A 21,219-nucleotide genomic window follows, 5' to 3' on the forward strand; every position below is an offset into this window, starting at 1 on the left:
CAAGAAAAAATATTAATTTTTATTAAAATGCTTGACTATTTTATGTTAAAATTACTCATTTATTTCAGCCCTTTGTATTCAGCATGTCTCTATCAAAATAAACCTACGTTTCTATTAAAATTGAAGATTTAGTTTTTGCAGCCCACATAAACTTAAACCTTGTTTATTTGGCCCGCATTAGCTTTTGAGTTTGACATGCGTGTACTACAGTATAGTATATTTTACCACAATAAAATAAAAAATTCATTGACAAAAGCAGACATTATTTTAAAACATTTCACAATGTATATTTTAAAAGTCTATCTACATTTTTAGGTATATAAAACACATACCAAGCAACAAATGGAAAATAGATAGAGTATCATCAAAATTTAAAAGTTTTATGCTTCAAAGGACACTAACAAGAAAGTAAAAAACAAAACAGAAAGAGAGAAAAGTTTTGCAAATCATGTATTTGAAAAAGGATCTGTACCAAGCACATATAAATAACTATTATAACTGCAATAATAAAAAGCTAAATAATCCAATTATAATTTTTTCCTTCCTCATGAAGGATATTTCTAAGTGAAAGTTACATATTTGCTTGTTTCCTTTTTGCTGTGTGGCTGGGATGGAGAAGAATAGAATGACTAGCCAGTACAGTTTGGTGCCAGTGCCTTGACTCCTGTTAAGGCACCAGCAGCTTCCATGTGTGTCCACTAAAAAAAATAAAGATAAAATCATTGACGTAGTTCTAAGAGTACATACAAGTATGAAAAAGATACCGTTGGTTGTTTATTCCAAAAATCAAAGTAATATGTATAAGGTGAAGTACTTTTCACTCACAAAATTCTGTCAATATAGAAAATGGATATCTAGCAATTTGAATCACATTTTTTAAATGCCAAGTCGCTGTTATGAAACATTCCGAACATATTTCTATATTTTGTTTGTTGTTGTAGATATGACAATTCACATCTAAACACCTAAGCATGCATCAATCAGATAAATTTGAAAGTTTTCTTAGGAACTGCAGGACATTTTTTAAAAATTATGCAAAGTATAATTCACAAATAATCTTGATTATCACTAGACTTAGGAGTTTCTTACTTATTCAATGTTTCACAATAAATTAATATTATTTCTCATTTTTAATTTCTTAAAAATGTTTGTGCACCATTTTCTTCCTTTATATGTTGCTAGAAGTATGATGCCAAGCTAATATTCTTTCCATTTTAATTATTTTCATTTTAAAATTTATTTTACATTTTAAAATTAGTTATTACATTTTTGGCTTGGAGACTCAAGTGATTTTTTTTTCCTTTTATTTTAAGGCCTAATGCTAAGATAGAGGATATAGCTAAAAGTTAGCTGTTCTAGAACCATTCTCCCACACACATAGGAATATTTCAATATGGAAATTCAGATGTACTATTTCTAAAAAGTTTTTTCATTATAATTTGAAATATGTTTCTGCTCATTTCTCATTTGTTCTTCCAGTTCAAGTTCTCAAAATAAATATATTGAATTTTCTCTATCACTTTCTCTCTGGTCCTTTTATCTCTCTTATTTCAGGTTCATTTTCTTGACTCTTTTTCATTTCTATTCTTTATGTCTTTTACTGAACTTTTGGTAATATCTATCATCCCTCGAGTACCTTGTAATTTAGTTTTCATTTCTGAAATGAATTTTGTCTTTTTTTCATCAATTTTTTTCTAGAGTTCAGTCAGCACCTGTTTCATACATCTTCCTGTTTGTCCATTTCAATAGTGAGTATTGGAGTGTCTGATTTATGGTGTCATTTCATAATGCAATTGCTACGTTATTCATGTTTGGGTTTGGTATTTCTGTTTTCCTATTTTTGGGGGGGGCGGTTTCTTTCTCTCTCTCCCTCTCTCTCTCTCTCTCTCTCTCTCTCTCTCTCTATTTGTACAGATGCTTCCTTCTTTTTCTGTTGAAGATTATTTGTGATTTTTTTCCAGGACCAACAATAGCAACTTATTTCATGATGGCAGAAAGAAGGGAGATAAGTTGGCTTGTTAGGTTTCTCAGTTCAAGAGTACCCTTCTTGCCCTGGCCAATGTGGGTCAGTGGTTAGAGTTTCAGCCCAGGCACTGAAGGGTCTCAGGTTCAATTCCCAGTCAAGGGCACATACCTGGGTTGCAGGTTTGCTCCCCACCACTAGTTGGGGCATGTGCAGGAGAAAACCAATCAATGTGTCTCTCTCACATTGATGTTTCTCTCTCCCTGTCTCTCTCATCTTTTCCTCCTCCTCCTTCCACTCTCTCTGAAAAAGCAATGCGAAAAAAAAATCCTCAGTTGAGGATTAACAAACAACAAACAACAGTACCCTCCTTTGTGACAATACTAGAGTGCAGTTGCATTAATAAATGGTATTTTTTGTGATGGTGGTGGGAACAATTTGCTTTTTTTTTTGGTCATTTTATATTATTTCCTTTTAAACTCAACTTCAGCTGCTTCCCTCTTTCCCTTCACCACTGGGCCTCTAAGGACGAACCGCTACCTCTGAAAGGTACCTTCCATTCTCTCAGAATTAGTGCTTTCCCAAGACTGTCACCTAAGGTCCCCCGTACTTTCTAAGCCCCATCTCTCAAGTCCTCAAACCAGGTCTCTGATCAAGTAGTCCAATGCTTACAGTATAATTCAGAAACTGAGAAAGCTACAAATGTCAATTTCAATTTACATATGGCTGCCATCCTTAGGGAACCTGAATTTTCTCTCACAAAATGGTAGTTTTCTTTCCTTAAAGCCATTCATTATTGCTTTCATTTCACATTTTGAGTCCCTCCAAAAAGGGAAAACTGTTTGTATTATTACTTTTCAAGATCCTTCACTAAGAAGATATACTTAAATCCTATCAAATAAAAGAGAAACATGGTAATTGGCGTATGACCGCTACCCTCCCATTGGCTAGTCAGGGCAATATGCAAACTAACTGCCAGCCAAGATGGCGGCCAGCAGCCAGGCAGCTTGAAACTAACATGGGACTTGCTTGCTTCAGTGACGGAGGACTCCAATGTTCCCCGCCTGCCGCTGGAGGCCTCTGAGCTGCAACTCTAAGCAACTATGTAACAAATATAGAAGCTAAACAAAACCCCAGAAACCTGCTTTAGTCGGCCAGGCTTCAGCCAGAAGGATCGCAACATTGTAAGCAAAGTCCAGAAACCTACTTTCAGCAGGGGAGGCCTAAGAGCTGGAGCCAAGCCTCAAAGCTAAAGCTGGCCCAGAATTTAAAAAAAAAAAAAAAAAAACAGAAGAAAAGGAGTGGTTGGGAGCTTCAGTCACCCCCAGCCTGAAAACAGCCCTCAGCCCCTCACCCAGACAGGCCAGGCACCCCAGTGTGGACCCCCACCCTGAAGGGTGTGTGACCAGCTGCAAACAGCCATCATCCCCTCACCCAGGCTGGCCAGGCACCCCAGTGGGGACCCCCACCCTGAAGGATGTGTGACCAGCTGTAAACAGCCATCATCCCCTCACCCAGGCTGGCCAGGCACCCCAGTGGGGACCCCCACCCTTATCCAGGACACCCTTCAGGGCAAACCAGCCGGGACCCACCAGTGAACCAGGCCTCTACCCTATATAGTAAAAGGGTAATATGCCTCCCAGCACCGGGATCAGCGGAGCCGAGAGGCCTCCCGGCACCAGGATCAGCGTGACAGGGGGCAGTGCCCAAACCCCCTGTGGCTCTGTGTGTCACAGGGGGCAGGACCACAACCTCCCTATCCACCCTGCTCTGTTCGTGACAGGAGAAGGCGCCCCAAACCCCTGATCAGCCCTGCTCTGTGCCTGATAGAGGGGAGCTCCCCAAACCCCTGATCGCCCTGCGGCTCTGTGTGTGACAAGGTGCGGCGCCCCAACCCCCTGATCGACCCTGCTGTGTGTGTGACAGGGTGCGGCGCCCCAGCCCCTGCCCCCACGGGCCCTGCTCTATGTGTGACAGGGTAGAGCCATAACCTCCCCATCGGCCCTGCCCTGAGTATGACAGTGGCGGCGCCTCAACCCCCTGATTGGCCCTGCTCTGTGGGCGATAGAGGGCGGCGCCCCAACCCCCTGATGGGCCCTGCTCTGTGCGTGACGGGGCAGTGCCCCAACCCCCTCATTGGCCCTGCTCTGTGCGTGACAGGGTACGGAGCTCCAACACCCCTGATGGGCCCTACCCTGAGAGTGACTTAGGGTGGCATCGCAACCTCCCAATCTGCCCTGCTCTGTGCATGACAGGGGGTGGCGCCCCAACTCCCCAATCGGCCGTGCTCTGAGCCCGACCAGGGGCTGCACCTAGGGATTGGGCCTGCCCTCTGCCACCCGGGAGCAGGCCTAAGCCAGCAGGTCGTTATCTCCTGAGGGGTCCCAGGCTGTGAGAGGCACAGGCCGGGCTGAGGGACACCCCTCCCCCCCAAGTGCACAAATTTTTGTGCACCGGGCCTCTAGTATTTTGATAAGGGACCAATTTCTGCATGGAAAAAGCTGAGTATCCTTTTTTTGTACTTTTCTACTTTTAACTGTGTTTTTGTATGAAACAGCAATAAACGAAATGTATTCATACTATGAAAGGATTTTCAATCTAATATACCATCTCAGGTCAAAATGCAATAGAAATATTGTCAAAAATCCTCTGCATAAGTACGTAAAATACTGCTGGCAAAATTCTGAAACCTAGGAAGTTAGTCTTTACAAACCCTCATCTCTTTTGTGTTCTTTTACTTTTATAAATGCCCGGTTTCCTCAAAAATCTTCCTCCTGTGCTATATAAGCACTCCTGAAATTACATTGTGAAATTACTTACTGTGCCCATATCTCAGGCCATCTCTGATTCAGAAACAGGTGAACTTTTTATTCTATATTGCGACAGGGATATTACATTATCATGTGTAAAATGACATAGCTTACTGTGTGCAGAAGGCCAAAACATCTTTTCAAACACTAAAATACATAACCAAAAAAGGAAGAGGAAAACAGAGACACTGTACTGTGCCAAATACAAACTAAAAATTACGATCAATAAATAAGTCAAGACACATAATTTAGTGTAGTTCAAAATCATCAAGAAATTATTTAAACATATCAAAAACAAACACAGGAAGCTAGCCAAAGTTAGTACAACCTCACAAGCATCACCACTCAAAAGAATTATTTAAAACTACATAAAGAAACCAAATTAATTTTATTTAATCTTGTTGGGGGAAAAACAGGATAGAAAAATCTCCACTCCTAAATGGCATTTTTAAAAAATGCCTAAGCATTCATATAAGTGACAACACATATTGTTGTACAAGATATACTTGACAAACCTGGGACCCTATGACATTCTTGAAAGTTTAAAGACACTCTAAGGGAGAAGAGAATTCAATTTTATTGGTCAATAGAGACAAACACAAAATGCTCTTATAATTCCAGACAGGTCCCAAAAGTCACTGAAGATTATTGTAGTGAAGATGTGTTTTATAGCAATGAGACAACAATCTAATGCATCATCTTCCTTGAAATGAGATCTCCTCCTAAACTCACAGCATAACCATTCTTCTAATTATCGATTAAAAACCTGTGAGAGAGGGTATTAAAAGATAACTCTGAAGAAACAAAAGGAAGATGAGCCAGGAGAAAGACATAGTTTGACACAGACAATAGAAAGTAAGTCCCAAGAGAACTAAGGGTACATTAATTTACAGCCCAGTTGTTGAAACGCATCTAATTTACTGTCAGCTTGCAGTGTGGTATAAAAATGCACGAACTGGTTAAAAAGAATAGCTCCCAAGCAACTCAGTAAAGCAGATATAACAAAATTCCAGAAAACAAGCTCTAGTTCTCATGAAGGAACTTTAGAAGTAACCTCTTAACTGGTAGAAGTTGTAGTCAGGCTTTCCAAAAGTTCATAATACCAGTTAACTTATATAACATATGGAATTATCTTTGTAGAATCAAAGGCAATCCTATATAATAAAAGGCCAGCAACCATAATGGCTTAACGACTGGAACAACCGATCGACCAGTCACCATGAGGTGCCTTGACCACCTCTCAGTCCCTCTCCTCAGCCTGCAGTCTCCGATCACTGGATGATCAATGGGGAACCATGGGGGAACCGGGGTGGTGGTGAGGCGGGACTGGGGACTGGTGAATGGGCGGAAGGCAGAGACCTCTTGGTCCCTCCTCCTGGCCCGCAGGCTCCGATCATGGCGAATGGGGAACCATGGGGAACCGGGGTGGGTGGCGGCGAGGTGAGACTGGGGACTGGCAAGCAGGCGGAAGGCAGACCTCTTGGTCACTCCTCTTGGCCCTCAGGCTCCAATCGCTGGATGGCGAATGGGGAACCGGGGTGAGCAGCAGCAGGGCGGGACTGGGGACTGGCAAGCAGGCAAAAGATGGCCTGATCGCAGGCTAGGCCTAAGGACCCTACCTGCGCAAGATTTCGTGTGCTGGGCCTCTAGTTCTAAAATAACAATGGTGAGAAGTGGTCCGAGAAAAACCTGTCAAAATTATCGAGCCCTTACTCTGTGCTAAGCACTCTACTAGGAATGTACAACTAAAGTTGTATACCAGTATGTATTGTTCTAGTCATTTTACTTTGCTTTTACATACATATCTCCGTATGCAGGAAAAAAATATTTAGAATATCCATAGCGTCATTAGTAAATTATATTCTATATGTGTAATTCAACCACTTACTTTTCTCACTTAATATTGTTTTTGAGATCCAAGCATGTCAATATGATTATCAATTATAGTTCACTACTGTTAATAGCTACACAGGGTATATGAAAATGCTCCATTTTATTTAGACATTCCAATATTGGTGGGCATTTGCCTCCAATTATTTATTATTAGAAATAATGCAATAAGTATCCTTCCAAGCTACTTCATCTACATGTACAAGTAATGTTCTATAAAGGTGTAAACTATAGCCCACAGGCCAAATCTGGCCTATAACCTGTTTTTACATACCCAGTGAGCTAAGAATGGTTTTTGTATTGTTTAATGACTGAAAAATAAATCCAAAAGAGAATAGTATTTTATGCCAAATGAGACATATAACATTCAAGTTTTAGTGTTTATAAATAAACTTGCATTTGAACACAGCCATTCATTTGTTAATGTATTATCTATGACAGCTTTTTCAATACAACAGAGTATTTGCAAGGAAACTATATGACCTGCAATGGCTAAACTATTTACTATATGGCCCTTTACAGAAAGTTTGCCAACCCCTGTGTTAGAGTAAGTATTTAGATGTGCACTTGCTGGGTCATAACTTATGAACATTTTAAATTTTGCTAGAAACAACCAAAATGCTATCCAAAGGGGCTATATGAATTTACACTGCCATGAGAAACGTGTCAAGTTCCCATTTCCATCCATCACCACCACTTAATTTTCTATAAAAAATTATACTTCATTATTTCAGTTTCTATTTCCCCTTTTAAAAACAGATTTATATGATCACTAAACATGAGTCTTTCCTCTTTTCCAAACTATATTTCCTTTGGTCATTTTTCTATTGTGTTGTTGTTTAACCAATGTGTTGAGTTACTTATGGACAGAAATATTTTGACATACATATTGCAAATAATTTCACCTAGATTGTCCTTCTCTTTTAACACTTTTTCCCTTTTTTCTAGCTATGTATATTTTAATTTTGTTGCAGTAAACTTTATCAATCTTTTATTTACTATGCGTTGGGTAGCATGACATCTTTTCCTACTATTTCTCTACTCTCATTAAGTTTAATAATTATTAAATGATAGATTCTTAGGTTTACTATTATATGGTCTATAACAAAAACAGGAAAAGCTTGCATATTCCTGATTCTTATACCTCCTATTCTATCCCTTGTCTTCATGCATTAGTTAGGATTTCTTGTGCAATGATGAATAGATGGAAATGTATCCTTATCTTGTCTGACTTTAATTGAGAAGCTTCTACAAATTCACCCTAAAGTATAGTTTGCTACCTGGCTTTAGATACATGACCTTTATTAAGTCAAGGCATCTCCCTTTTACCCCTAGTTTGCTAAGTCATGTTGCTTTTTTAATCATTAATGACTGACGAATTTTAAAAATGCTTTCTCTGCATCTACTGAAACAATTACAAAATATTTCTCATTTAATGTAATGATCTATTTTCAAATCCTAAATAATTCCTGCAATTTTAAGATAACTTCTATTGGTCATTTTATTTTGTGAAGTATTTTTATTTATGTATTACTAGATTTGAATTTTATTTAAGACTAGAGGCCCAGTGCACAAATTCATGCACTAGTGGGGTTCCTTGGCCTGGCCTGTGGCATCGAGCTGAACCTGGCTCTCTGACTTCCCCCGATGGGTCCCAGATTGCAAGAGGGTGAAGGCCAGGTGGAGGGACCCCACCAGTGCAGGATCAGAGCCGGGGAGGGACGCAGGAGGTTGGCCAGCCGGGGAGGGACCATGGGAGGGCTCCAAGGCGTGTCTGGCCCATCTCACTCAGTCCCAATTGGCTGGACCCAAGCAGTAAGCCAGCCTACCAGTCGGAGCATCTGCCCCCTGGTGGTCAGTGCACGTCATAGCGAGCAGTTGAGCAGCCTTAGCATATCATTAGCATATTACACTTTGATTGGTTGCATGGCTGACCAGACAGCCGGACACTTAGCAAAATGAGCTTTTATTATATATATTATATAAGATTTGTATATCTGTGGTCATTAGTGAGGTTGGCTCTATATTTTTTTTCATACTGTCCTTGTCTAGTTTTGGTTTCAAAATTAACTGGTTCCATCAAATAAATTAGGTAGCACAATTTATTTATTCTATTTGTATATGTCAGCCCCACATGAGTTAGATAAATGTCACAGATAAAAATCATCTAAGCCTACTATTTGCAGTTTGTTAGGAGAGGACACTTATTTTTTACAATTGAAATATAAAGCAAGATTTTTTTTTATTTGTTGGCTTAACATTTCTTTTAATTACTTTTTTCTTTAATCCCCTCTAAGTATTACTCTAGCCACATTCCAAGTAATATCTGTGCCCATTTACTAAAGATGTTTCATGTAAACAGCACATTTGGGGGTTTGGTTTTTAATGTAGTATGATCATCCTTTTTAATACCATTTTCTCCTATACTGTTTTTTATCTTATTTCCTCTACTTTTATTTACTTAGTGGCCATTTTCAAAATGTAAAATGCATACTTACCTTACTATCTAAAGCTACTAAAACTTACTACTCGTCTTTCCCCAAAAAGGAAACCTTCAGAATACTTTAAAACTAATCATTTCCTCTCCTTACATAATACTGTTATTGAATGCTTAGTACTTTATTCTATTTTCCAAATAATTATTATCATCGCTATTATCATCATAATTACAAAGCAGGCTTAGTTTTTGCTTCAACTTACATTTTTACTAATATATGAGCACGGCATCCTTCCACTCGCACCTCTCTCCAGCTCCTTTGCTTCTTCAAAGAGTCCGCTCTTTTAGGTGTTGTTTAATTAAGGGTGTACTGATTCAAAATAATCTGCTTTTGTATGTTTGGAAATGTCCTTATTTTTTATTTATTCTTTAACGATAGTTTAACTGGGTAACCAATTTTAAGCTGACAGTTATTTTCTAAAGCCCAGCTACCCACAAATGGACCCACAGCCTTGTGTCCTGGCCCTCACACAAAGCCATTCTAACTCAAAACTCTACATTTCTCTATCAGTAATGACCACTTAGGAAGCCTTGCCTTCCATGTTTACTTCCCACATGGGTTTTAGCCCCTCATATGTTTTTCTCCAAGAGATTTCCCTAATACTGAGGAACGCGGAGCTTACTATTGAGAGGCACTGTTTAGCAATGGGCTCTTGCAAATACTTTCTGCCTCACAGATAAAAGGGCCTGCCGCGGGATAAAGCATATGATCCCCAGTAAAAGTATGCTGGGATTAAGATGCCACTGGACAAACACATCAAGGGTTAGCTCTATCAGAGGGACCCCACCATAGATCATCTTTTTATAGTAAATCTAAGCAGAACTTGCAAAGAGAGACAAAAGAGCCTGAGCTCACTGCCAACTGCTTAGGAAAGCTGCATGTTTGGAACACCAGCTGCGACTACCTAGAAACTGTGGGAAGTTAAACCTATGCAGCACCTTCCACTGAAAAAGGGGGTGCCACCACTTCTATTTCAATCTGGAAAAGCCAGAAATGCCATTCATCAAACAATATTTTTTGTCTCCACACAACTATTTTCTTGGTAGCTCAGCTATGTCTTTAAAAGTGCTTTTTTGGCAATTTATGGAGTGTCTAGGTCTTTTATAACAGAGGAGTTTTTCAGAAAAATCCAGTCAGCAACAATTCCAAAAGTGAAGTCAATTGATCGTTCTTTATTATTAACTTCAAACCACTTCTCTAACTCATTTATATTTCTTGTTCTGGAAAAATTGAAATGTTACACCTAATTCTGAATATTATAGGGTATCCTTTTATTGAGAATTGTTTCCTTCTAATGAAATTTCAACCCATGAATGTCAAAAGCCATTAAAGTCAAGTTGTGTTTTTATATCTAAGGTAAAAATAGGATTTTTCATATTCAGAGCAAACTCATTGACAACTTTATTACTGGAAGTACTCAAGGTTTTACTATGCCTAATTTTCAAAGAATTAGAAACAAAAAAAGACTACCCTTAACACTAAAATTATACGTTACATTTTAATCATTTTCTATAATTTTAGAAGATATTTTTGTACTAAAGAGAAATCATTATGAACATCAATTATTATTCACGCCTAAGTTAGAGCTTTCCCTATCACTAGATGTAAGATTTTAAATGTATGTATCATCTTTATGCAAAGCAGCAAGAGCAGTTATAACTCTTTATTACAAGGAGCAGAACTTGAGGGTGATATTTCTAAGCCAGAGATTATCTATACTCATAATTTATTTCTCACATATAGCTCATTACTATCTGTCCCAATACCGTAAAGCAAAAGTGCAAATAACTGTCCTAAACCATGCAACTTTAAATCACCTGACAGAAATCTACTCCATCTGTCAATACGTATACTTTTAGCATACATATCTTTGGTATAAAGAAATTAATGTTTAAAAAAATAGATATACTTATTTTAATACAACCCAATTTAAACTGCTCACCAAGTATCTGAATTTCTGACTGGCAATGTCTTTCAGACCAATTAAACCAGGTCCACGAAAGCGAATTCTCAGCCAGCATCCACACTTAGTAATCACGTGACAAATTCAGGTCATTTGAGATCATATATTCTGAACTCTTGTATTACTAGTATTTTAGTTTGTTTTCACTTTGAGAATTCATGCTGGAAAATATTAACATTAGAAGCTAATCCCATCAGATGAAGAACAAAGAGAGGCTCTTAATATAGAAGTTAAAATGAGGTTGATCCATCTCACTGAAAAAAGACATCCCATAACAATAGTAGCTGCATGCATCCCTTTGTGAACGTACTTTCAGAATAATATGCGACAATTTCATTAAAGTGAGAAATTTAGAATACCACTGAATCTGACAAGAACTTCGTATACATAAATTGCAAACAGAGAAAGAAGAATAATAGATTTAAACATTAATGTTTGCTTTATGAAAAAAACATAATATGTTCCCTTTCACACATAAAAATTTAATTACTACTTATATTACCAAGACATGGCCAAAAACAAATATGAATTTTTTCAGTCTCCTAATTTTTCTTTATTTTTATGAGAAAATTAATTTTAAAATAAGCATTTAAATGAAATGTCCTCTCCCTTGCAGAAATGTATCTATTGCATTTGTAATAAAATATACTTTAAATAATATTTATTATATCAATTTAATGAAAACTCATATAAATGATTTTACTTGTGGTTTTAGATACAGTTTGGCTTTATTAAAAATAATTTGTCATGAAATTTCAAATTATTGATTACCCCTAAAAAATCATAGTATTTCCAATTTACTCAATAGGTGTGCCTCAAAATTGATATTAATCATGAAGGATATCACTAGCAAAGACCTCATGGCCCTGTCATTTTTCCAGGTTCATATTTACCCTGCCCACCACAATTAAAACTGTAGATGGTTTAATGCTAACATTTTGATATCAGAATGAGTATTATAAAAGACTGATAGGTTACAATAATGAAGTAATACTTCTAAGATAATTAACAGTAAGAAAAAAAAACACAATGAAATAAGCATAATGTCCTGAAATAGAGTTTTGTGTGTGTTTTTTAATCAACTACATAAGTATGGGAAGTCCAGAATGGGAAATATGCAGCATGGGTGATAAAAATGCCAATTGAGTTATATAAATAGAGCTATAGTGCACTAAGTAAAGATGGTAGCACTCCCACTGTAACCTTTTGCATTGGAAGAGAAACGTCAGCCTGGCTGCGATGATTTTTACATGGCATTAACAAAGTATGCTCATTTTATATACATTACCCAAATCCTCACAATAACTCTGAAGGTAGAGAGTCGATCACCCTTTTCCAGATAAAATATCTGAGATTAATTAATATACCTGAAAAGATAAAGTAAGAAACTAAACTAAATTTGAACACAAGTCCATTCACTCCCATATCTCTCTACTTTATCAAATTGCCTTAAAAGTTCCCTCTAGCACTGGGAGGGACAATTTGGCAGTGCCTCACCTATAGAATACTTGAAAATCAGGTAAGAAAGCATACCATGATTTCAACAAAATGGCAATTTCTGGAATCGGATTACAGATTTATATTATAATGTAAATATCTTCTGTCCCTTGTTTCCCCACCAGCTACAATCCTAAAGTGTTATATGTAAATCAATTTTTTAAAACTTCAATTGAGATCTCCCCACTGATAAATTATATATAACTACTTTATCTTTATTACTAAGTAATCACTAATAATCTTCACATAAACATAAGATTTTTTTGAACCTTCAATTTATTATGCGAACTATTTCTAAAAATATGCCAGAAGAAAGTCAATTTTTAAAATCCAGTAGATTTACCTATTTTATAACCAAAGTTCCATATTACTAGGCTTATTAAAGCAAAACAAATTACATATAGAAAGATATTTTTACTATCTTTTTAAAACTGAATATTCAGTATCAAAAGTCATTTTCTTCTCTGTCAGTGGTGTGAAGAAACAAATATCATGATTTAGTTGGTGGTACATTCTACCTTTAACCTTCCTCATTAAAAAAATGATTGCTCCATATATACAAATATGTAATGCTACTGCCACCTTCTGGTAAAACACAACTTCCCAATTCTTCATAGTATTCCAAATGAGAAACTTGCAGATATGAAATAACTACATGCTAATACTTGATTAATAAAAGAATAATTTTTGCAAATAGCCAAAAATATATTAAAAATAGGATTCTAGCAATAATTTTCATCAGTACATGTAATATGTTCTCTAGATAATGTTGCTCACTGAGCATGTTACTGTATTTGAGGCACATAATTTAGAGCTATAAAACAAAATGAAAATTAATTCTCCTGAAATGGAGTTATTATTCACATTTTAAAGATGAGAAGACTGAGAATCAAAGAAGTCAAGTAGTTTGCTCAAGATTACACAGCTAGTAAAAGTCCAAGGCTCTGAATTCAGGTTGATTCCAATGACCCTGACTTTGATTATTATGCTGTAATATCCTCTAGAATGGCATTTAATAGGCATGAAGTTGATTTAATTCATTTAGGATGTTAAATCTTAATTTAGTGGAATAGAGCAATAATATTGTAATTAGTAAGTAGACCAAGAGAGTCACCGAACATAAAATCAAACCTTAAAGGTTCCATAGTCTACTTTTCCATATAATTCAGACCTTTATTCCCCAAATATCCCAATGGATTAAGTTTTAATGTTTTATTTTATAAATAAATACTATGTCATTTTGAGATTTTTCATAGTTCAAAAATTTCAGGTTCTGTATGTTTAGTGTTTAAATTAAAATGAACTTTGCTTTGATACAATTTAAATATTAATAAACACTCATTGGAAATTACTATCCCTAGGAAACATATTTACTAATTTACATTAAGAGAGGTTTACTTATTCAAAGGGGCATAGTACTATGTTCTTCTATACTATTTACATACACTTATTCTTAAAAGTCATAAACCAACTCAACAGATGTTTTGTTAATTATAGATAGTGAAATAAATTGCTTTAAAAAAATCTTCCCATGAAATGATCAACACATTATTTTGAAATTATAACAATAAGAACTTTATGTGTATGTAAAATGAGAAAATGGATAATATATTATCAGTTTTGGTTTTTAATGAATCAAATAATCACAACCTAATTTATGCTTTGAAAGTCTACTTTAATGAAGTCTTGAATAACTGACGAACTGAAGTGACTAACATTTATAAATAACAATATAAAATAAATGGCCCATAATACAGAATTATACTTATGAGTAAATTCATCACTTTGAAAGATAAAGTAGTATGTACAATAGTAGGGGAGAAATCCTATTAACTATTGTCTGAGCCATTTTGGTGAATCTTTGGTTCATAAAGTTTCATAATCATATCAATTTACTATAAGCAATTTTTAGTGAATAGTTTAATCACAAACTTTCATATTTCTCACAATCTACTTTACCCAACTCCAAAACAGATGTTTCTACTGATGATGTACTTTTAAATTTTTATTTCATTTCCTAGTAAACATTATAAATCATGACTAGAATTCATGTTTAATGATACATTAAATACTGTAGGTCCTTTACAATTTCATATAAATTTTGCTATCTCTACAAAAAAAGCCTGCTGGGATTTTCATTGGGATTGAGTTGATCAACAACAGAATCAATAAGGTCCAAGAATGCAGTCAATATGAAAATTAATTGTTCTATATTTGAGCAACAAATAGAAAATAAATTTTGAAGATATCACTTAAAATAGCATCAAAAATAAAAATTCTTGGAAATAAATTTAATGAAAATTGTGAAAGACATCTACACTGAAAACCATAAAACAACACAAAGAAAAATTACAGATCTAAATAAACGGAGAGATATGTCCACGAATCAGAGGACTCAATATTATGAAGGTGTCCACACTCCTCAAATCAATATACAGAATCAATCCAATCCCATCAAAATCCAAGGGCTTTTATTTTTTTTTTAGAAATTGACAAGCTGTTTTCTAAAATTTATTTGGAAACACAAAGTACCTAGAATAGTCAAAAGAACCTTGAAAAATAAAAACTGCTTTAGGAGTTAATACATCCTGATTTCAAAACTTATAAGCTAAAATAATCAAGACAGTATAAGAGTGATGTAAGCAGACCTATAGATCAATGCAACCGTAAAGTCCAGAAATAGACCCACACATATATGGTCATGTGATTTTTTTTTTTTTTACAAAGGTGTCAACACATCTTAGTAAGGAATTCAAACTTTTTTATGGTGCTAGAATAACTAGATATGCATATGGAAGAAAAATGAGCCTCAAGTCCTACCTAACAATATGCTCAAAAATTAATTCAAAGTAAATCAAAGACCTAAACATAAAAGCTAAAACTACAAAACTTCTATAAGAAAATAAAAGACAGTCCTTGTGACCTTGAGTTAAGGTTAAAAATCCTTGCACAAAGGTCATTAAGCATAAAGAAAAAATTCATAAATGAATGACATTAACATTAAGTCTACTCTTCTAAACACATTAAAAAAATAAAAGGCAAGCCAAAATACTAAGAAAAAATATCTGCAAAAATATATCTGACAAAGAATTTATATCCAAAATATTTAAAGATTTCTTATAATTTAGTAAAAAAAACCTAATTTTTAAATAAGCATAACACTTTAATAGACACTTCATGAAATATGTATGAATGACAAATTGCACATGAAATGGTGCTCAATGTCCTGTCATCAGGGATTTACAAATTAAAATCAAAATGATATATTACTACATACCTATAACTAGACTAACTAAAATTAAAAAGACAATATTAAGTGTAATTAAGGATGTGAAACAACTATTTGTAGAAATGCAAAATGGTACAATGACTATAAAAATAGTTTGGAAGTTTCTTATAAAGTTAAACTTGCACTTCCACATGATCCAGTAAACCCACTCTTAGATATTTAATTCAAGTGAAATGAAAACATGTTTAAAGTGGCTTTATTCATAATTGCCAAAAACTGAAGGGGGCGCCAAAACCGGTTTGGCTCAGTGGATAGAGCGTCGGCCTGCGGACTGAAGGGTCCCAGGTTCGATTCCGGTCAGGGGCATGTACCTGGGTTGCAGGCACATCCCCGGTGGGGGGTGTGCAGGAGGCAGCTGATCGATGTTTCTCTCTCATCGATGTTTCTAACTCTCTATCTCTCTCCCTTTCTCTCTGTAAAAAAATCAATAAAATATATATATATAAAAAAAAAAAAAACCTGAAGGGGGCAAAAACAAATATCCTTTCATTGGTGAATGGATAAACTGTATCACATGTATTGCCCAGCAATAAAAAGGAACTAACTACTGACCAACAGGTATGGATCCAAACTGCATTATGCCAGTAAAAGAAGCCAGATTCTAAAGCTTACAGAATGTATGATTCTAACTATATTACACTCTGGGAAAGTCAAAACCACGGGGACAGAAAACACCAGTGGTTTCCAGGGATATAGTGGGAGGATTGGATAAAAATAGCCATAAGGAAATTTCTTGAGGTGATGGACTGCCGTGGTGATTAAGTGTGAGCATTTGTCAAAACTCAGAACTGTATACTAAAAAAGGTGACTTTTGTAAGTAAATTATACTTCAATTTTTAAAAACTGAACAAACTACAGTTGCACACAACAACACAAGTGAATTCCAAAAACATAATATTGGCAAAAGAACCAAAACATAATTGTTTAGGTGATATAACTAAAATGAAGAGCACGACAATGAATTCCATAAAAGTTAGAATAGTGGTTAACTTTGGGGGAGATAAAAGGGTAGAGATGAGATGGGGAAAGGACACAAGGAATGGGGCAGCTTCCAGTATACCGTCACTGTTCTACTTTTTTTCAGGTGGTTACTTGAGTAGTTACTTTGTGATACTTTGTTGAGCTACATTTATATTTTACTTTCTTTTAAAAGAAAACAAGCCAAGTAACTCAGGGCAAATTATAAAAGAATAATACAAAATATATATATTTTTAGAAATATAAAGCATTCGTATCTTGGCTATACCATTTATTAGATGGTATCTTAACCTTTCTCACCCTCAGTTTACTCATCTAGAAAAAAATGTATTCTGTTTTTTTCTTGGGCAATGCCTAAAGAATTTAGACTTCCACATTTTGTAACATTAAAATGTGCCTATATTTTTACAGCAATAGGCTGGAGGTTATTTTCCCAATATAGTAAGGACACAAAACGGGTAATCTGAGTAATTCTGACATGGACTTATGACTAAATTCTAGAAAGCCCAATCTTTCAGGAGGGTAGACTGCTTATTTGTCTGCATACTTGTCAAAAATCAACCTACGTATATTCAGATGAAGAAGTTAGAATCAAATTACATAAGCCAGAATTATTATAATCAGTCCATACTTTACCTCATTTGTTCTTCCAAATAAATTAATAACACAATTAGTAAGACATATGCAAAATAAAGTGTTACTAACTATACGACTGTATCTTACTTAATATCTAAGTTTCAGAAGACATATAAAAACAATTATTTCATATAGCTATTTTGGTCAATTTTATGTACTAAGTTATTCACCACATTAGGTTTTAGTATAGTGTACTCTAGTACACAAATATGAAATATAGACAGTCTAAGTCTGAACAAATCAGTTCTGTTGTTTCCCTAATAAATGTATAAAGTAATATTTTAAAGTATAACTGACAATTTTAATAGCAGCTACTGTGTTAATATTTTTAATTTAAGATCTGAAAAAATACATACACATTCTAGCCCATAATTTCCTTAATAAAATAGTTTTCACAATATCTGATCTCTCATTAGTATACTTTTCTCAAAGCACTGGCTATCATTCACTTTTACATGTAAATATAACTACGGACAAGATAATATTTGTAACATCCATGTAGAAATTCCTGAAGCATTTTGGGAACTTAATTTTTCTAAATTAATTGGATAGTCTATACCAGTGATCATGAAACCATCTGTAAGCAATATTCTAAATAAGTTTTTTTTTTAAATAAACACTAGAGGGTGCTCTAATTCAACGGTGCCTGGTGTCTGGCTTTAATATTTAAAATTATTTTCTCAATTAAAGATGAATTAAGATACTCTTCAGCATCAAGTATTTTTGCATCCATCACAGTACATGGGGATAATTTATGAGACAAAATTCCATTCTTCCATAATATATAATGAAACAGTAGAATTCCACTGAAATCATTTTTTATTGTATAATTATTACATATTTAATATTTTGTGAGGTGAAGAGGACAGAAAATAAGTACAGAAGGAGTATAAAGATAGTCCTTGACTATAAAGGAAATGAATGCAGTGTTCATATGGTTAAGAGAAGATATATCACATCTTATAGACTTAAGTTCAAGGGAAATAAAATGAATTTGGTAAAAGACATATAGTAACTCAATTCCAAGTTTAGTTGCTAAGTATTAAGATACAGTTCAACTATTTTACAAAGGTAATTTGAAAGTATTAAACAGTAAATAAAAGTGATATGATCTGTTGTCTTAAGAAAACTGAAAAGAAAAAAATCCAAGGCCTTGAATATCCAGAATAGGAAATAATTAATAATAATATCAATTAAAATTCAATACCTAGTAAAGTATATATTTCAAGAAAGTGGATATTAACTATTTAATCCTAACAAAATATTTTGCCTTTAAAAATGTTTAGAGAAAAAAAATAAATTATATTTATAAAATTCACATATCCAAAAACAACTAATTTCCCACACACACACACACACACACACACACACATGAATGCACACTCACTGCTCACTCAAACACAATCCACTCCCCAAGAAGGAAGTACCTGGCTTATGCCTCTCTCTTCCATTCCTTTACCAAAAGCCTCCAAAACAAATCTTAAACAGTGGCACCTGTTGATGGAGGGTCACTTCACATTTATAACAGCCCCAGAGAAAATGTTCCAGATTAACAGAATACAGCACTAGAGAAAAGCCAGAGATATAACTGAACCAGGCTCACAAACCATTCAGGCTCTAGAAGCCAAAACAGATGGCAGTCAGAGAACTAATCAGATTGCTGGAGCCGGGAGAAATTCTGAACAACAAGCATTGTGTTATGGTTTGAAGTATGTATTTGGCACCTGTATTCTTTGGCACTCACTTCCCTTTTTATGTTTATCTGCCTTGCATCTGCCAGATTCCTAGGGCCCGTATTACACACGAAGGGCCCAGCTGCCAACTTCCCTATTCAATGTTACATCACTTAATACCTTCTACTTCAATTGGTGACAGCAAACACATTCATTGGAGATTAATCTTTTGAAATGTTCACATACCTGACCTTTCATGAAGGTCTTCTGAGCCATTATATACACCTCCAACAACAGAAAAGTATGGCTGTGAAACAGCCAGTTACAGGAAACATTTTAGTCTTTTTTTTTTTTTTTTTTTTTTTTTTTAGCAAATCTCAAATCATCTTACTACAAACATTATATTTCGGAGTTATGACATAATCCTAATCATGATCATAGCTTCTCACTGATATTTATAGCTTTTGCCCATAAATCTGAAATGCATAGGGCCTAAATAAAGTGAAGATTGGGTAGAAGTGTGTAATTTTACTTACAAACACCAACTTTCATTGCTTACTCTTGTTACATAAAAATTTAAAAATTGTTAAACTAGGATATTCTATTTGAATAATAATTAAGATGAATACCTGCTTTCCAGGATTCCTAAATCTGTTTGCAAACTAATAGTCTCTGTTGTAATTTCCACTTTCCGTACACTTCCAAAGAAATCGGTTATCAGGACATTTTTAGGATCCCTCTGAAAAAGATCAGTGCGATGTCCAGGAGTAGACACACATAGACTTTTCGGACATACCTGAAACTGAAAAAATATATGTAAGAATAATAAATACACATACAACTTTTATTAAGCCATAACACAATATAGTAGACTGCATTGTGTTTTTAAAGTTCTCCCAACCTAAAGAAGATACGTTTCTAAAGATAAAGGTTTCATTGTTATAGTAGTGCTTGACATTCTAAGAAAGTTATAAAGACATAAGAACAGGTGATAACAAGGGAAACTGCCAGGGTAGAGTAAAAAACATTCGAGTTTTTGAATCATATGCTACAAAGTATATTTTGAACCCTTAAATCTATAAGAATGCAAATGCAACACTATGACAAGAGAACTGGTTTTTTCTACATCTCTATCTTAGGAGGTTGCTCTGCCTGAGTGGTTTCTTTAAACGTTTTGTAATTGTGACCCTTCATTCACACTTTAAATTCAAATTAAAAATTACACGGTTGCCCTAGCTGGTTTGGCTCAGTGGATAGAGCCGCAGACTGAAGGGTCCCAGATTCGATTCCAGTCAAGGACACATGCCTAGGTTGCTGACTCTGTCCCCAGTGGGAGGCACGCAGGAGGCAGTTGATCAGTGATTCTCTCTCATCACTGATACTTCTGTCTCCCTCTCCCTTCCTCTCTGAAATCAATAAAAATATACATATTTTAAAAAATAACATGATAGCCGAAACTGGTTTGGCTCAGTGGATAGAGTGTCGGCTTGCGGACTGAAAGGTCCCAGGTTCGATTCCGGTCAAGGGCATGTACCTGGGTTGCGGACACATCCCCAGTGGGGGATGTGCAGGAGGCAGCTGATCAATGTTCCTCTCTCATCGATGTTTCTAACTCTCTATCTCTCTCCCTTCCTCTTGTAAAAAATCAATAAAATATATTTTAAAAAAAAATAAATAACATGATAGCCCAATATGTAAAAAAAAAAAAAAAAAATGAAGTCAAAGTGCTCTGGATCACAGGGAGTTCAAGCATAGCCTCCCCACTAGACATCCCCCTTGCTCTCCTGCTATGAACCTATGGAAACGATTCCATAAATCAAGTAACTTTCATAGTTTATGCATGATGAGAACAAATCCATGGCATGTGCAGACACCAGTGCTCCAAAAACTATTGTCTAAAAACACAACTTCATTGCTACACAGATCTCACAGTAATTTTTAAGTTAATCTTACTCCTGATAACTCACATCAATAGATTACCAAGGACAGACACATATTCAATCACTCAGCAAAGCATATAAA

The 21,219-nt window shown here is 35.3% G+C and overlaps 1 protein-coding gene across 2 annotated transcripts in view; it reads right to left on the reverse strand.

Moving 5' to 3' along the window:
• The window catches only part of PIGK (phosphatidylinositol glycan anchor biosynthesis class K), a 100,639-nt gene that overhangs the window by 37,450 nt on the left and 41,970 nt on the right, over window positions 1-21,219 (reverse strand). The window contains exons 9-10 of one of the 2 annotated variants that reach the window (XM_036349918.1): window positions 19,827-19,999; window positions 200-698 (exon numbers count right to left, since the gene is read on the reverse strand). In XM_036349918.1, coding sequence (XP_036205811.1) covers window positions 668-698; window positions 19,827-19,999 — 204 coding nt within the window. In that variant the 3' untranslated portion in view covers window positions 200-667. Of the gene's footprint in view, window positions 1-199; window positions 699-19,826; window positions 20,000-21,219 lie in introns of those variants that run through there. The other variant, XM_036349917.1, reaches the window with a different exon arrangement.

The sequence above is a fragment of the Myotis myotis genome, unplaced genomic scaffold (genome assembly GCF_014108235.1).
Source record: "Myotis myotis isolate mMyoMyo1 unplaced genomic scaffold, mMyoMyo1.p scaffold_m19_p_2, whole genome shotgun sequence".
NCBI classification, from domain to species: Eukaryota; Metazoa; Chordata; class Mammalia; order Chiroptera; family Vespertilionidae; genus Myotis; species Myotis myotis.